Raw genomic sequence first — 16,267 nt, forward strand, 5'->3', positions numbered from 1 at the left:
GCATGGGAACTGGATTCCTTCTGGATAAGTCTAAACTGGAAGACAACCTCCAAGAGCATGTCTAAGGCACTCCAACTATTATAAAGCTTTCAGTGCATAGGCCTAGACTAGAGCTAGTCCCAAGTAAAAGTCCCAAAATTAAAATACGTAGGTGTATCTGCTGCTGCAGAAGTAGATCCTCAGCAGTAGCAGTTTTACTCTACAGATTGCCTGCTAATAGACTGTATTACTTGTTGATGTAGACATACCTTTGTATAGTACCTCTTTTCTGCCTTTTTAGGTGAAGCAAGCCCAGGACAGCATAAAACACCCCCCCAGCAACACTAGGTGAACAAGCCACATTATGGCTGAGTTGCACAATATACTTTAAGGAGTTTTGTTCCCAAGCAACAGTGTAAAATAAACAAAAGTCCATTTTGAACCTTGAAGTTTAACTCTTCAGGTCTGACCCAGTGTAAGTCTCACCAGTGTAGTCTGGTTCTTTAACATCTGCAGAGATGCTGCTGTTTCAGATTTGTTCCTTTATTCCACTTCTCATCATGTGAGGATGTTTTTCTGAAGTCTAGCTTCAGACTTCCTTTTCTTAGCTTGTGATCTTCATAGCTCCTTGTCTTTCCACATTCTCAGCTGGAATAAGCTCCTGCTTCCTTCTCCTGTTAGGTGTTAGCCTGAATTTATTTATAGACCACAATCACAGCTTCTATGGGCTGACATACATGCTACACTCGTATGTTTGCAAAAGTAAATGAAAATGTGTCAGCAGTCCACAAGAGTAGTTTCATTGTTTTGTGAATGGCTCCTCAACTGGATCTTTGTGCAAAGGATCATGCACGGCAGTGGCAAAAGCCCAAAGTGGAAATAAGTAAAAGAACTCTTTTTCCTGCCTGTGTGTAAGGCTGGCCAGGGAATAGCTGCACCTTGCTTTGGCTGGGTTGAGAGGGTTTATTTTCTTATGAAGATGAGGATTCTGTTTCCAAAACTAACATTTTGTCCTGCAGTTTTTAGGCACCTGATTTGTTGGCACAATTAAACGCTAGGTTAATGAAACTGAATATTCCTAGAGATTTTGCTTATTATGGAATCTTCTTTTTCCAGGGTGACTGAATTAACTGGGTATGAACCCCAAGATCTGATAGAAAAAACCCTCTACCACCATGTTCATGGATGTGATGTGTTCCATTTACGATATGCTCATCATCTGCGTAAGTAAAAAGAATGCTAGACTGAAATTTATTAAGTAGAGTGAGAAGCTTTGCAGACAAGAGGCGCTATGCTGGAAAGTAGAGAAAGCTTTCCAAATCTTGACTGGAGCTAGATTTTCAAAAGTGCTTGGCTATCACTTAAGGAAATCATTAGTTCTGCACATAAGCTAGATACTCAATATGCTGTGCTTCTGAAAAAAACATATCTGGCCACTTTTATCTTTCTACTTAAAGGCTCTAGATTCTTTTGAAAATTTGGACTTGATTCTGGGTGGTGAACTCTTGAAGGAAAAAAACCCAAGAGAGCAAGTGAGTGAGTGAGAGGGGAAATTCTGAACTATACTAGCCTCTGTTGTTAAAAAAAAATTACGCAACAGCTCCCCTTTCCTCTGAAATATGTTAGTAATAATCATCCCATGTTTGAAGTGAATGCAAACCCAAAAAATCCTTAGATGAATGTTCATTAGTAGCATGTGGATGAGGTTTGGAGAATGGAGTGTCAGGAAAAAAAATTACACATTTAATAATTCCCCATCTGCCAACAGAGACACTAATCATATCTTCAAACATCTGGATTTGGGAAGTAGTTCATTCAGTAGCACATTAATTTGAGAAGCAAATTGAGGGAATAGCTGAACTCTGGATTTGGCTCAGTTTGCCGCAGCCCATACGATGCGAAGATGACATCCAAAAACCAATGTCAGTGAATTTTTTTCCAGATTGCTCATGTGGGCTGAAAGCAGCCAGAGTCAAATCCTTCTCTTAGGCTTCCTGAAGGAGAAAGTAGTCAGTTCTTTATCTTAATATGTGCTGTTGATGAGGATATGGAATATAAAGGAGGAGGTAACTGTATTTGGCAAGTCAGTGCTGAAATTCCAAGTGCCAAATTCTGTTGATGGCAGTGTGTGCTATACCTGGGAAAGCAGAAACTGATCTTTACAGCAAGTTCATATTTACCAAAACATCACTGAATACTGTGGGCCATTGCAAACTAAAAACTAGAATGATCAGGGTACATGGTAATGTCCTGCTGGGGGGTATCCTCTTTATAGTGTTAATGTTTGCATCTGGATGTGACTGTTGACCTGTACAAAATATCACTCATTATTTTCACAAGAGCATTTGAAATACCTATGTCCACCAGTATAGAGATGATTATGTTATAGACACAGTCATCTCTGGAAAACAGTTTTCCATTTTAGAGCAGAGTGATGAATAATTCTGTGTGTGCAGTAGAAGACTTGCACTTTGGCTGCCAGTTTGATCTATGTATGACTGGAGTTTTAAATAAAGAGACACAGCATGTTTACTGAATTAACAACCCCAACCCCCGAGAGCCTCCCCCCAACCAAACAGAATAACTAAAAGCAGTTCTCTAGATACTGTATCTGAATTACAAAGATAAATTATTGTAAAGTTTAAAAACAGAAGAAAAATGCAAGACGTATACATAGAAATTTATGAAAGTTTCAAAGCAAATAAATGCCAAGAAGCAAAAAATAATGGCTAATGCCTGGGCAACAGTGGGAACAGTGCAGAATCACAGTCAGAATACAAAGTAATAGGAATTATTAAAACAGATGTAAAGTGTACAAACTTCCTCTGGGGAGCACTGTTATAACTCCCTCACCATCCATCAGTAAATGTCTTAGGAACATGAACAGTAAAAGGTTGGCAAGTTTGACGTACCATTCTATAAAGCAATTTGATGATTAAGTGTCATCTGATGAAGAAATCTGGAGAGAAACATCTTACACCTAATAAGGGTATTAAGAGAAAAAAGAAAAGGAAAAAAAAAAGGCAATCCTAAACTAGGGTAACCAATTGCTTTTTCAAAGAGAAAAAAAAATTCCCAAACTGAAGACATAAAGCAACTGAGCTTTAAGTTAGGCAGCACAGAAAACAAAACAAAGGAAACAGCGAGAGGAACAAGTTAGAAGGGATATAACAAGAACTTGAGACTATGAGGAAAATGTAGATGTGAATATTTGCCTAAGGTGTGCTGGCAGCAGTGTTTCCTGTTTTAAACATTTGATTAGCTTCCAGCTATATGAAAAAGCTTCTGGCGTTTGAACTACTTGTATTTATTTCTATAGCACCATCAATATACACAGTGTTTGCTCTGCAACTGGGGAAATGTGGCCACACAAATAATGAGTCCCTGCCTAAGGATCTTGCATTCTAGAAGACAGGATAGAGAAGCTGTTGCAGTACAAAATATTCCTCTCTTCCAGTACAGATAAAAAGATTTTCTGGCCTCAGAGAAATCACTTCATTTGTACCATCATCTCTCTGTGAGGAGGATTTTCTGCATCCCACATGTTGTAACATCATTGCTCTTCCCACATAAACTTTTACAAGAGTCACATCTCTGTGCCTTGGCAAAGCAAGCCCCAGCCTCAGCTGATGTCATCACCAAACTGTTCTGCTGCTTCCTGGAAGTCAACCTATGTATTTATAGAACCTGTCTTATAGCAGAGCACAGTTTACACTCTGCCCATGGCACTGAGTCTACTTTTGCTCCCCCAGCAGTCGAGCCTTCCAGCAGAACTGCATTAGTTTTTACGAGTGCAAAAGAACTGTGGAGTCTGCTAGGGCACAATCCACTGACCATGTTGCTTGATGGCTGGACCGATGACATGCCAGGTTGTGTGTGCCAGGGAAGGTAAAGCAATGACTGCTGTGAGTGTGGAACCAAGAAGTCCATTTCTTTTAGTGGTATACTTAAGTGCAGGGTAGGAACTCCCAGCCACATGCCCATGAGCCTGCCGGAGCCTTTTAAAATAGCCATCTATGACAGACCAGAAGGACCAGCCCAGCCAGCTCAGTGCCTTTTTTCAGCTTGCCTGCTAAACCAGGAGGGAACCACAACAGCGGAACACCCAGTTACAAATGGCACATGTAAGAGCCAAGGCTAAAGCCACTGAATCCTCCCCGTTTGATTGCAGCGGAGGCCACCAAGAAGTCTGAGCCTGCACAGATTGTCTTGGTAGTGCATTTACCTCACTCCCATTTCTGAGGTTTCTCAATCAGCATCAAACAGGGCAATTTAACACAGACCCAAATGGAAATTGACCTCATTTACTGTATCGGAAGTGCAGCTACTGTCCCCTAGCCAAGGTCAGACTTTCCCCAGATTGCTAAAAATGCAGGAGACATGGAGTCTTCCTTCGTCCCAGGAGAAATATTGGCTTATCCATATAATTAGAAAGGAAAGCTGAACACTGTAGTCCTCAGTGTTTTTCACATCTTTTAAAATACTCTCTGAACTGGAGAGCTAAAACAAGGATTTCAAAAAAATTAGTATGAGAGAGAGAAAGTCAGAACTAGTCCCAAAGCACACGGAAGAACTTTGTTATAGCTAGCAATACATTACAGCATTAATTTCTATTTTGGAAGACTGAGTAGCAAGGCATTTTGAATTCAAGGAAAACCTGACCATTAAACTAGCACAAAGACTTAGTTCTGAAAAGCCTAGACCACATTACAAAAAATATGTTAGATGATCTACGCCAAAATAAAAGCATCATTTCCTAGAACTGAACCATTTGAATTACAGAACACCAAGAAACATAGTGGTTCCATGGCATACATCTGATTATTAACATATATTTTTAGAACAGACTTATTTGGCATTGTTACACTGAATCTTTGAGTAGCAGCTTCAAGACCTTTACCTTGGAGTGATATATTGCACTGAAAGAGTGCACATGCCTTTATATTTTGTAGCTGTGTTTACATACTTATACACATATTCCTCATGATTTTCTTAAATATCTGTACATATGCATACCTCTACCCCCTACAGTATTCTATGTAGCAATGTAGGTGTGAAAAAGGACACCAGCAAGTGTGAGGCAAAAAGCTGATATCTAAGAGACTTCGAACTCTAAATAGCCTTGGCTTGGTATCAGCAAGGATGGGTTTTTGAATGTCCTGCAAGATGTCATTGTTTATCTTGTTGCTTTCTGAACAAATGGGTACCATACCCTGTAACGGAAGGAGAACTGACACTTCCAGAGAGACCTGTCTATAGCCATTTTGTAAGAGCCTGACTTTCTTAGGGTGATTAACTTGTAACATGTACAGATGGATAGAAGAGTAAGCAGCCCAAAGAGATGACCTATATGCTACAAACTTAGAGGACCTTTCACCAAGAACAAGAACTCTTGCTCTTTTATTTCTCTAGGTCTTACACTGGGCTATTCACATTATTTACATTATTGTGCTTTCTGACTGTTACTGAAATTACAAACCCCTACTCCCCTAAGTAACAACTGAACAACAAAAAAGCCAACCCCAATGATGACTGATAGCCATATAGTTAATTGCCAAACAGTAAACAAACCCCCAAAGATTATGCACTCTTTTGTTCCCAATTTAATATTGCTTGCCTTCTCTGTCAGGAAAATCATCTATGATTACTAATTATAAGACCATATATTTTCATTTCAAGCGGTCCTTTGCTCTACTAGAGTTGGCTGAAAGAGAAAGCTGTTGTTCTATTTCCTTATTATGTATCTGCTTCTGCACCAAACATTTACAATAAGAGAACAAAATTACAGTGAGCTTTGCTACTAAGTTCAGTCTAGTACAAGACCCACATTTGCAAGCAATAATTCCATTTTTTATCATGTATTATATAAAGGAATTGCTGCCATTGATCACTTTTTTTTTTTTTTGGACATAGTTTGTACAGCAAGCTCAGTCCCTTATTTCCTAATTTAAAGTAAATAACTATTGTATAGAAGAGTAAGAAGATGGAGTTTCCTAGAGGAATACTTCAGGGTCACACAAGAGAAGAACCTCCATTGAAGGCTGGGCATTATCTTCCAGCAAATCATTAGATAAATGCCTGGCACTGAACCAGAAATATTTGTGGCTAGATTAAATATTTAGAGATGCCGCACAACTCCTATTATAGCATAGCCTTATGCCAAAACATCTATGTTCACATGGAATCCAAACTGGTGTATAGAATATTACATTTCTAGTGAAATCTGTCAGATAACTGATTCACCTCTCTGGTCTTGCCTTTATTTGTGTACTTAAGAACCAAATAGCGTTTTAATTTAACCCTTTTAAATCAACCTTCAAAATGTAGAGCTTACAGAGGAAAAAGCATCATAGCATAAAACATATTGCAAAATACACAATAATCTATCAAGCTATGAATGACAAAAGTGCTTCCAAATATCCTGGAAAAATTCAAGCTAGTTGTGTCCACTTCAAAATACTTTTGCTGCCTTGAACTTTTCATTTTCAGTTAGATTCAAAACGCTAAGTGTTTTTGCAGAATGCAAGCATAAGAGAGCAGGTTGAACTGAAAAAGAAGGAAGACAAACCTTAATAGTTTGCAACACGCTATTTGTAAACAATAGTGACTTTGTGAAACTATGTAAAGGGGCAGGACAGATATCTTTGCAGGGGAGCTATTTAAACTTTGGACAGAGAAGGATGAGGTTTAAAGGAAGGGGAGGAGGGAGAAAAGTCCCTGCCTTGCAAATAAATCTCTTCAGGAAGTGGTCACAAGTCCAAGCAATGTGAAATGCTTTTTTGTGTTGTATTCACAGTGTTGGTGAAAGGCCAAGTCACAACCAAGTACTATCGACTACTGTCCAAGCATGGAGGCTGGGTTTGGGTACAGAGCTACGCTACGATTGTGCATAACAGCCGTTCATCACGGCCTCACTGCATAGTGAGTGTCAATTATGTCCTTACGTAAGTCAAAATACTTTGTACCATTACGTGTTTGTTATCAGTAATTGATTCATTTTGCATGTTATCATTAATTCATTCACTACTAATTAAATCCTTCAAGCTTGCTTTACTTGTGTCTTCCAGTATCACTCTGTGCTTGCATGTTACAGCCACTTTTCTCATATTCTCCATCTTTTAATTACACTGGGCTAAAAAGAGCTAGTATTCCTAGTGATTACCTTGTACACCATGGGCTTGAATGTAATACCGCTTGTAGCCATTGCATTAGACCTGGACCCCAGTTCTGTAATTGTCATCAGGACTGCGCTTGGGCTGCCCAGACACAGTGAAAGCTACTGCTACCCAGCAGATGTCACAGTGTCAGTTTATGTGGCAGAGACATGGTAGGAAGCATTACTCCTGTCAGGGACAGGTGAATTACCAAGGATTCCCTCACTTGCCTTGGGTTGCACAGATACTCAGGGCAAAACTACATTCTCACAATGGCAAGTAGCTCCCACCGAGCTGGTGAATGTACACCAGTTTGGACCTACAGTTTATGAATTCTGTTTTAAGTAAGTCATGAAGATGCTACAAAATGCCTATCTTGATATAAACCTGAGAGAAACAGAAATCTATACTGAATAAGAAAGATAAATAATAGTGAAGCAGACTGTGATGGAAGAAACTATCTGTAGGGGAAAAGAAACAAAAGGGATTATGGACACCCCTTGTGTTGAAGAGAGCAAAAAAGCAGGGAACTCTACATTCTTTTATTTGTCTAGACTGGTCCATTTCATATGTGACTTGAAAGTAAGATGTGTTTGCATGACGTGTGTGGTAAGATCATGTATGCTTACATATTACAATGTTGTCTCTGATACCTGACTTTGGGGAGTTAAAGTGTATGAGTTGAGCAACCATAGGGTGTTTCCTTAAGCTACTTTAAGTAGATACTCAGCCCTAGACACACTGGCTAATGCTGCCCTCATTCCTGTACAGCTGTGAAAGCCAGCAGCATGAGGGAAAGACTCAGCCCTGCAACCTGCCTGAGTCCCATGAGGTGGGGCAAGTAATCTGAGTAAAAAGGAGGACACCGTGCCAGGAACATATTCTTGAGCTGAATTTACTTCCAGGTTATTCACTATCAAAAAGTGATGGAACTGAGTTCTAGATAGGAACTGAAAGAGAAGTAGGGTTTTTTTTCTAGTTATCCTTTCAAAGATATACCCCACTCGATACTGACAAAACCAGGGGAGACCATTTTATCATCAGAACTGTATCAATTAATCTTGCAAAATATGATCCACAGTCTGTTCTTGATGTGGTTTTAGCCTCTTTTGTACAAAAATATGCCCTGTCTGTGGGGCAGATAAAACTGAGCAGAACAGAGCAGAAATAAAAGTCTAGAGACTGTCAGAACAACAACATTGCAGTTCCTGGGGTCTGGTTACAAGCACACTGCGCTGACAGGAGAGGAACGTTGCTCCTTTTCCTATCCTCAGGCTAATTGTGACAGTCAGGGCAGAGAACAATTCCTGATTGAGAAGGAATCAGATGAACTGATATGTGTCTTTCTATTAGCTGACATGGCTGTGATTCCAAACTGCAGGGTGCCACAGATGGCTAAGAAGAAGTTGGCACAGCTTAGGTTCAGAGAGTGAGGACATTTAGTACAAAGATGTTAAAGCAGTTCCCAGTGGAACGTTTGTGACAGACTTGCGTGGGGACAGAGTCAGACCATAAAATTCACTGCCTGCTGACATCCCCAGCCTCGCAGTGCAGACTCAGTGTAAATCTTGGAAGAATGAAAATTAAAACATTGTGAAACCTAACATGTATTTTCAAAGGAGCTATTTTGGATTTGTGCGGTATGTTTGAGTATGTAATTTATTGGACTATTCTTTTGCAGAGATATTGAGTATAAGGAACTTCAGTTGTCACTGGACCAGGTTACGATTTCTAAGTCACAGTTTTCATGCAGAAACTCAGTATCTACCTCGCAGGAAACAAGGAAAATAGTAAAACCCAAAAGTAATAAAATGAAGGCAAAACTCAGAACAACGCCTTACCCACAACAGGTAACTTTTTCAGCAATATTTACTTAGCATTTTTTGTGGTAGAGTGCTTGGGACAGGACAGAAATCATCCAGAACTGAACTTACTGTAAAACTGATGATAATGTGCTCTGCTGCAGGAACTCCCTTGTAGGCCAGAATACAATTAGACCCTTTTGTTCTTGGGGTGGACAGCAGAAGTGGTGCAAACCAACTGTGGCAAGTGATGCAAACACAAAAACTTTTGGATTTGCAGTATGCGAAGTACTTCAAAAACAATGAGCTTTCTTGGTAAAAAGAAGAAAAACATGTTGAAGAACATGTTGAAGAACAGCTGTGTTGTGAAAATTTGTGCTGGGATAGAATGGATCTAATTCACTGTTGATGTGCAGAGTTCTTAATGTCACATAGGTATTAGCAGTTTCCTTATGCTGGAAAATGCATCATAAGAATGAATTCTAGCAAACAGAGCACTGGAGTGGAATTTGGAATCTCTCTCATTGTCACTGGGTGAGCTAGAAACAGACGTGAAAGGAAACTATGGAGATGATTGTCCATAAAACCGGGTTGGTGAGACTGACACCCACCATGAGACATTCTGCACTTTGCAATGAATATTGCTGGAATGGGCTAGTATTTCCTTAAAACAGCAGTGAATGCAGCTAGCGTTCAAAACACTGAGAGCCCCAAAAGCATTTGGATTCTGGAGAGAAGGGTGGGAGAGAGTGGGAAGAGAAAATCATTGTGATAGAAGCTGATGCAAAGGACAGATTTTATGTTCCTACCATTCTAAAGCTTGACGTGCCAACATAGGCAAAATCATATTCATGGTTCGCTACTGCATTTATCAATGACTTCCAGTGCTTTGCAACAAACTTCTGCCCTCTGGTAGTTAAAACTGCCTACACTTACTAGCTAAAATCCAACAGGCAAAATTATCAAATAAACCCTTAACATTAGGATGATAAAATAGGTTTTTGTTTGCATGTTAAGTGAAGGTAAAGTTATCGTGAAGACAAGGAACTTTAAATGCACTGGTAAGCCAGTCCCTTTAGCCAGTGAGATTGCAGTTCAAGGAGGTCCAGCTTTGGGCTCCTCTATGATGTGTTATGTGGTTTCATATAAAAGTTAGTCATTTAACTCTCTTCCTCTCTTTTTTTTTCTTTTTTTTTTCTTTCCCCCAGCAATACAGCTCATTCCAAACAGACAAACTGGAATGCAGCCAGGTGGGAAACTGGCGATCCAGCCCTGCAGTGAATGCTGCCACCATTCAAGAACAAAACTTCCATTCAGAAAACAGTGAACTTTTATATGCCCCGTCATATAGCTTGCCTTTCTCTTACCATTATGGACACTTCCCTGTAGATTCTCATGTCTTCAGTAGCAAAAAGCAAATGCTGCCTTCAAAGTTTGGGCAGTCTCAAGGAGCACCTTGTGAAGTGGCTCGATTTTTCTTGAGTACACTGCAGACAAATGGAGAATGCCAGTGGCATTATGCCAACTCCTTGGTACCCAACAGCCAGTCACCATCCAAAAATCTTCCTGATCAGCCAGTGAACATCATCCGACATAATCTTGCACAGAGTTATGAAGGTGGGTGTCACTTTAAAAAAAGAGAAAAAGCAAAGCAAAGCTGTGGAGTATTTGGGAAAGATTTGTAATTGTAGAATGAAAACAGGAATTACAAGGTGTTTAGGAAACAGAGAAAATCAGAATCAGTGAAATGTAACAACTGCTATGTTTATAGTATTTACATGTTCATCCCTCTTCCCATTATTATAAGCATTTGATTAGAAATATTATCAAAGCATCAGTTGCAAAAATGTATTCACAAGAATCACTTTTAGAACAGGGCAGAGATGCCACCTCCTTTAATATTGGCACAGTTTACCTTCATATTTTGCACTATCAATTAGAGTCATTTAGTGGAATTGCTCAGGGAAGTCATTGCTGAAGTCAGAAAGAAATAAATGTACTTCAGCTCACACACAGAAATTAAAATAAACATGAACTATTTCCATAAAAATTGAAGTTTGTCCTTTCTGAGTATGAAGCCATTCTGAATGTCTTCACCTTACAGTGAAAGAGTAAATGAAATTCACTGCCTTCTGCTTTATTTAAAAATGCCTTCAGTGCTCCTCCGCAATCAGCAGCATTATCTCTCAATGCAGATGGCCAGCTCAAATAATTTGAAGGAAGCACTGAAGACATTGACTTCTCTGAGGTGGCAACCTATAAGAAGTAACCTTGCAAAGCTATAAAGTAACTAAAAAAGTTCAAGACACACTAATCCTTAGATCTCAGATACATCTATCTGCATACACCATTTTGGTTACTTAAAAAATCACTGATGAGGACTGACTGGTTGACATTCTGCTATAAAGTTAGATGGAAACACTCCTTTCTTCTGGTTTCATTAAGGATGGGATGGAGGAAGCAGTAGTGGAAATTTAAAATAAAAAAGCTAGAAAAGCTGGTCTCAAGATTCTTGAGTACCAGAAACAAGCATTTTTTCACTTAGGGACATGACATTAGATATCCTAGATCTGAAGGGAATACCTGCAGATTTTAAAAGCTGAGCTTGCTATGTTAGGCAGAAGATGGTATCAGACATTGAATGTGTCTTCCACAGAGGAGCAAATAATTTCTGCCCAGGGTTTTGTCCTTCACAAGACCATTTGACCTAGCTGATTGACCTTACCCAGCTGACTGTAGCATTTTATTTTATTGTATTGCGTTTAGGTTGAAAATGAAGAATGAAGCTCTTCTTACAGCCTAGTGCAGGTTAAATGCTTTTTCTGTGCTCATGCTCCTCTAATGTGCTGGCTTCCTTTTGTTGCTGTTGTGGACTGCGTATGAAACAGAGTAGTTTTAGACAAAAAATAAGAAATGGTGTTGTCCTTTCTAGAGATGCTGTATCTCTGTGGCAAAGAAAAAAAAGCTACATCTTTTGAGGATAAGTATAGGGATTGAAGTAAATCCTGCAGATCCCCATTAAGTTTGCAGGAACAAAGCTATTCTAGGTGTGCAGAAGTCCGCCCAGCTTTCCTTCCCTGCTTCCAGACTAACAGATGCCGTGAGACTGACCAAGAAAGTAGATCCACCCCTTGCTGGTCAGAGGGTGCCATCAGATACACTGAGAATGGATGTGGAAAGAACAGTCTGTTCAGAGAACAGTCTGTAAAATTGATCATGGCCATAAAATTTGCCAGAAAAGCCTAGTGAGCATAGCAGCAGACAAGCAATTTACCATCGGTCGGTTGATATGGGCAGATAACTCCTAGTAAATATATTAAGTCAGAAGGATTCCACAGGAATACTGTTAAATATGTTAGGGAAAAAAAATCCCAACAAAAAACCTGCAAGAAACTGCTAGTATTTTTCAATTTCATCATGCATGCATACCTTCACCATTTCCTCATGAATGGGAAAATGGAGCTGTGATACCAGCAGTTCTTACTTCTGGTTCTACTTCTACTTAAGATTTTGTTGCTTAAGTTGGAATATGTGGGTTCTCTTTTGAGCACAAATATATTTTAATGCATATTTAGCAATTGGGCATTTGATGAAAACTGACTTGGTACAATTAATTCTCTGCAAAAGCACTTACAATTATAGTATTTAGGAAGGAAAAAAGAATAAGGTCCGACTCAGGCCTGGTCAGAGATCATTGCTTGAGTTCACACTCAGTGTTCTAAGAGGGGAAAATAAAACAGAGCCTCCACTGCAAAGAGGATTTCTAACTAATTGTTCCAGAGTTTGTTTCCTCCTGAGGTAGAATTAGCCCTGTTGTACTTTTGCTGAGGCTGGTGACAGAAGAGAAATCTTGAACCTTTGGGACTGACTTTTTGCTTTGAATTGAAAGGGGCATCTGATCTTCCTTACATTGTCAACTGCTGCTTTTTCCAGCGGTTCACTGAAAAACTGACAGCCAGTAAGCTTCAAAGCAGAGAGGATCTGCTTAGCGTCATTATCTTCGATCCAAAGGCAATGCCAAATATGACATCTGGCAACCGGGTTGGATGCTAGGGCTATTCCACATCACATCCATAGAGGCATCTGCCAAAAGTGCCGTAGGCCAGAGACATTTTTCTCTCTGGAAAATAGTTTCTTTTGGAGAGATCAGAGATTTGAAGATGATCATGCCAAGCCATCAAAGCTCTGGAAAAGCACGTAGCAGATAAAACTGTCTGCAAATCAGATGCTGCTCCCTCAGAATCTGGTTTTGAAGCTTCTTCCACTTTTTTCCAGCTGGCCCCATCATCAGAAAAGAAACTCACTTCAGAGAAGGCAACCGTCTTCTCAGTCTGGGCCGTTTCCTTTGTACACTTGAATGGATACATTACTACTGTGGGTACCACAGTACCCCCTTCTCATAAGTTACGCTGTTGGCCAGTCTGTACGGTGTGAGGCTTAGTGCCACTAATCACACCGAAACTCAGGAAATGATGAAGAATACTAAGAAAATCTGTGGAAAAGCTCTGGTCTATCTTCTTCCTCCCAGCCCAAGTCCCCACGGTTAGCCTGTGACTACTGGAAGAAATACATGACATCTTCTTTGAAAAGTGTATTCCACTAGAGGCAAAAGGGTCTTGAAGATCATGTTGTCGTACTATAGTTTTTGGAGAGAAAATAATGGAGAACATAGTAATTACAACATCAGCCCATGCCTCAGATGATTTGCAATTAGGGTTCAAAGAGCACACATATTGAGCTAATCCAAAAAATGTCTTATTCATTAGCATGGACACTGTTAAGATCTGTCGTATCTTTGCCCTGTTTGACACAGAGGAATATCAGCATGCCTTTGTGACACAGAAGCATGACCTGAGCAGTACAGTGACTGCTCGTTGGTCTCCAGCAAAACTCAGAGCAATTGAGTAATTGCTCCTCTTCTCTGAAAGCCCTCTTGTACAAAGGATTAGGAAACATACTGAAATATCATGGGCTACATGTCAACATTCAAGTGTTGCCATATTGTCTTTTCAGAGCACGTAGTAACTGTCAGAAATGCACTCTTCGAAGATTAGTGTAGATCAGAAAGCCCAAGAAAAATTATGCAAGACAAAGCATGCATGAAGACTTCCTCAGCTGTGTCCTAAAACAGGAGGGCTTTTTGCAGACAGAATGCAAAACTGCTCATAAGGACTGCATGCCTTTCGCATGAAGATCAGTGCTGAGCACCTGTCTTTATTTCCTTTAACATGGTTCCAAGATGCCTTTCTTTCATTTTCACTGAAACAGAGAGGGGCAATGAGAGAACAAGCAGCTCTACCTATTAACATCTTGGTACAGAAAGGCATGTTTGTGAATGAAGTACCTTTTCTGCAACCATCTTACCCCATTGAGCACCATCTGATCTTTGACTGTGCTATGTAAAGGTGAGGAGGGAATGCTCCTTGCTGCAGCACCGTGTTTGACAGGAAAATTTGCTGTAGTATACTGTAACTATGACAAGACATGATATGTTTTAAATAAAGACCCATACCTGCTAGAGGAGCCTTCCTGTTCCCACTTGGGTGGTTGGATACTGAAGTCCGAGCAGGCTGCCGGGTCATGGGGCTCTTATCTCCAGGTTTTCCCCCAACTTTCCTGAGCTGCACCCTGTGCGCCAGCAGGAAAGCAGAGCTACTTGGCAAGAATTAACAGAGGCATGATGCCTGAAGGACTGAGTTGACTGCTGCAGTTGTAGGCTGCTATGAATAGAGGCAGTGTAAGTAAGCACAAGGAGCCTTCTAGAAAGCTGCTATCACTCTGGTATGATATACAACCTTAGATGTGCAGTGTATCCACCTCACTTAGCATAGCTGAGTTGCTCTGGCAGAAGAGTGGTCCGCAAAGCATCCCAATGCACTGACTTCAATGACCATAAAGTGTTTTCAGTGCCGAAGAAGTGCAGAACGCATAGGATCTCCGTGCACCTGCTGAGGCAGGTACTCTGGCAACTGCCCACATGCCAGATGGGTGGAAGCAATCTGGGGTGCTGCCCTTCTACAGCAGCACAGAGCAGCTGGTCAGCTGTTAACTTCTGTATGGAAAAACTCTCCAGGAGGAGTCTTTCCCAGGGTGTGCTTGGGTTTTTGTCTGCTCAGGAAGACAAAAGCAGGTTTAAGGCTAGCTCCAGAAACTGTTCTGAATGTGAGCGGACAAAACCTACTGTGCTCTGTTGCATTGCAGATACAACTTGCTTCACTGTCTGCTCTAACTCCACAAGTGTGCCGACAACTTTAATGGAAGCCTGCAAGCATTTAACCCGATGCTTACCTTCTTCCTCAACAAAAGAGATGAAAAGCAACCATGTTTGAGAAACAGGATAGAACAAAATGGATAATATCCTGTAAATCTCCAAGTATGCAAATTACTTCTTGGTACCAAGAAGGCAGCAATCAGCCCAGCAGAGTTTGAGATTACAAAAATGAAGATAAGAAGACAGGGGCCAACAGGTTGCTGTGATGGTTCAGCTTCTTACAAGCGTGGGCTCTAAAAATGGAAAAGGACAATCTTTTGTTCAGAGATTAGAGTAGAGCCATAAGGTAACAAGACTCCATGCTGCAGTAAGAGAACAAACCCACCCCTTCTGTGGATGTGTCAAGTGGGGAAAAACCTTGAAACCAGTATACCAGATTAGTTAAATCATATTAGTTATACGTCAGTAACTGTCAGCATGGATACTTATTTCATGGTAAAAATGCCAAATGTGGAGTTAAAATTATAGTAGTATAATCATACTGGTAAAATTTCCAAGTTATACTCAAGCATGTGGCTGAATCCCTGTTTTGATTTGTGATCTAAGAGGGCCCTTTTTCAACAGCTGATGAGAATTCAGTTTACTTAGGACTGCATATACTTCTTGGTACAAAATATAGACATGGAAATTAAAAAGAGTAACTTGAAAGGTTGTTCTTTCTAGGAGGGTGGTGGGTTGATCAAGAAGAAATTGGATCCAGATTCCTGTTTAAATTCTGGTGTTAATTATGTGGTGCAACTCCCTCTGAAATTAATGAAGGGGTGTATGTAAAAAGGGTACAATTGAGCTATTTCTGCTTCCTCTGTTATACATGAAGGCTTTGCCAGTCTATTATAGCACAGGGAATATTTAATTATTAGCAGGTACAGTTACATCAGCAACCACTACAGGGGAACTCCAAAACTTTTAAGATGTTGAAAAAAAATTTTTTAGAAAAACAGAAAATCCCTTTTACAAAATGCACTTGAGTGTCCAGGGCTTTCAGTGAGCATAACACAAACTAGAGTTTAGGTTTAATTTGAGAAATTTGGTAAGTGCGTGCCTCATTTGACCTTTTAACA

The 16,267-nt window shown here is 40.1% G+C and overlaps 1 protein-coding gene across 3 annotated transcripts in view; it reads left to right on the plus strand.

Annotated features, from left to right (window-relative positions):
• The window catches only part of SIM2 (SIM bHLH transcription factor 2), a 62,004-nt gene that overhangs the window by 41,830 nt on the left and 3,907 nt on the right, over nucleotides 1–16,267 (plus strand). For all 3 annotated transcript variants that reach the window (XM_054813827.1, XM_054813826.1, XM_054813828.1), the window contains 4 exons: nucleotides 1,096–1,202; nucleotides 6,776–6,923; nucleotides 8,815–8,983; nucleotides 10,144–10,552. In XM_054813827.1, the coding sequence (XP_054669802.1) occupies nucleotides 1,096–1,202; nucleotides 6,776–6,923; nucleotides 8,815–8,983; nucleotides 10,144–10,552 (833 nt within the window). The remainder of the gene's footprint in view (nucleotides 1–1,095; nucleotides 1,203–6,775; nucleotides 6,924–8,814; nucleotides 8,984–10,143; nucleotides 10,553–16,267) is intronic.

The sequence above is a fragment of the Grus americana genome, chromosome 1 (assembly GCF_028858705.1).
Source record: "Grus americana isolate bGruAme1 chromosome 1, bGruAme1.mat, whole genome shotgun sequence".
Taxonomy (NCBI): domain Eukaryota; kingdom Metazoa; phylum Chordata; class Aves; order Gruiformes; family Gruidae; genus Grus; species Grus americana.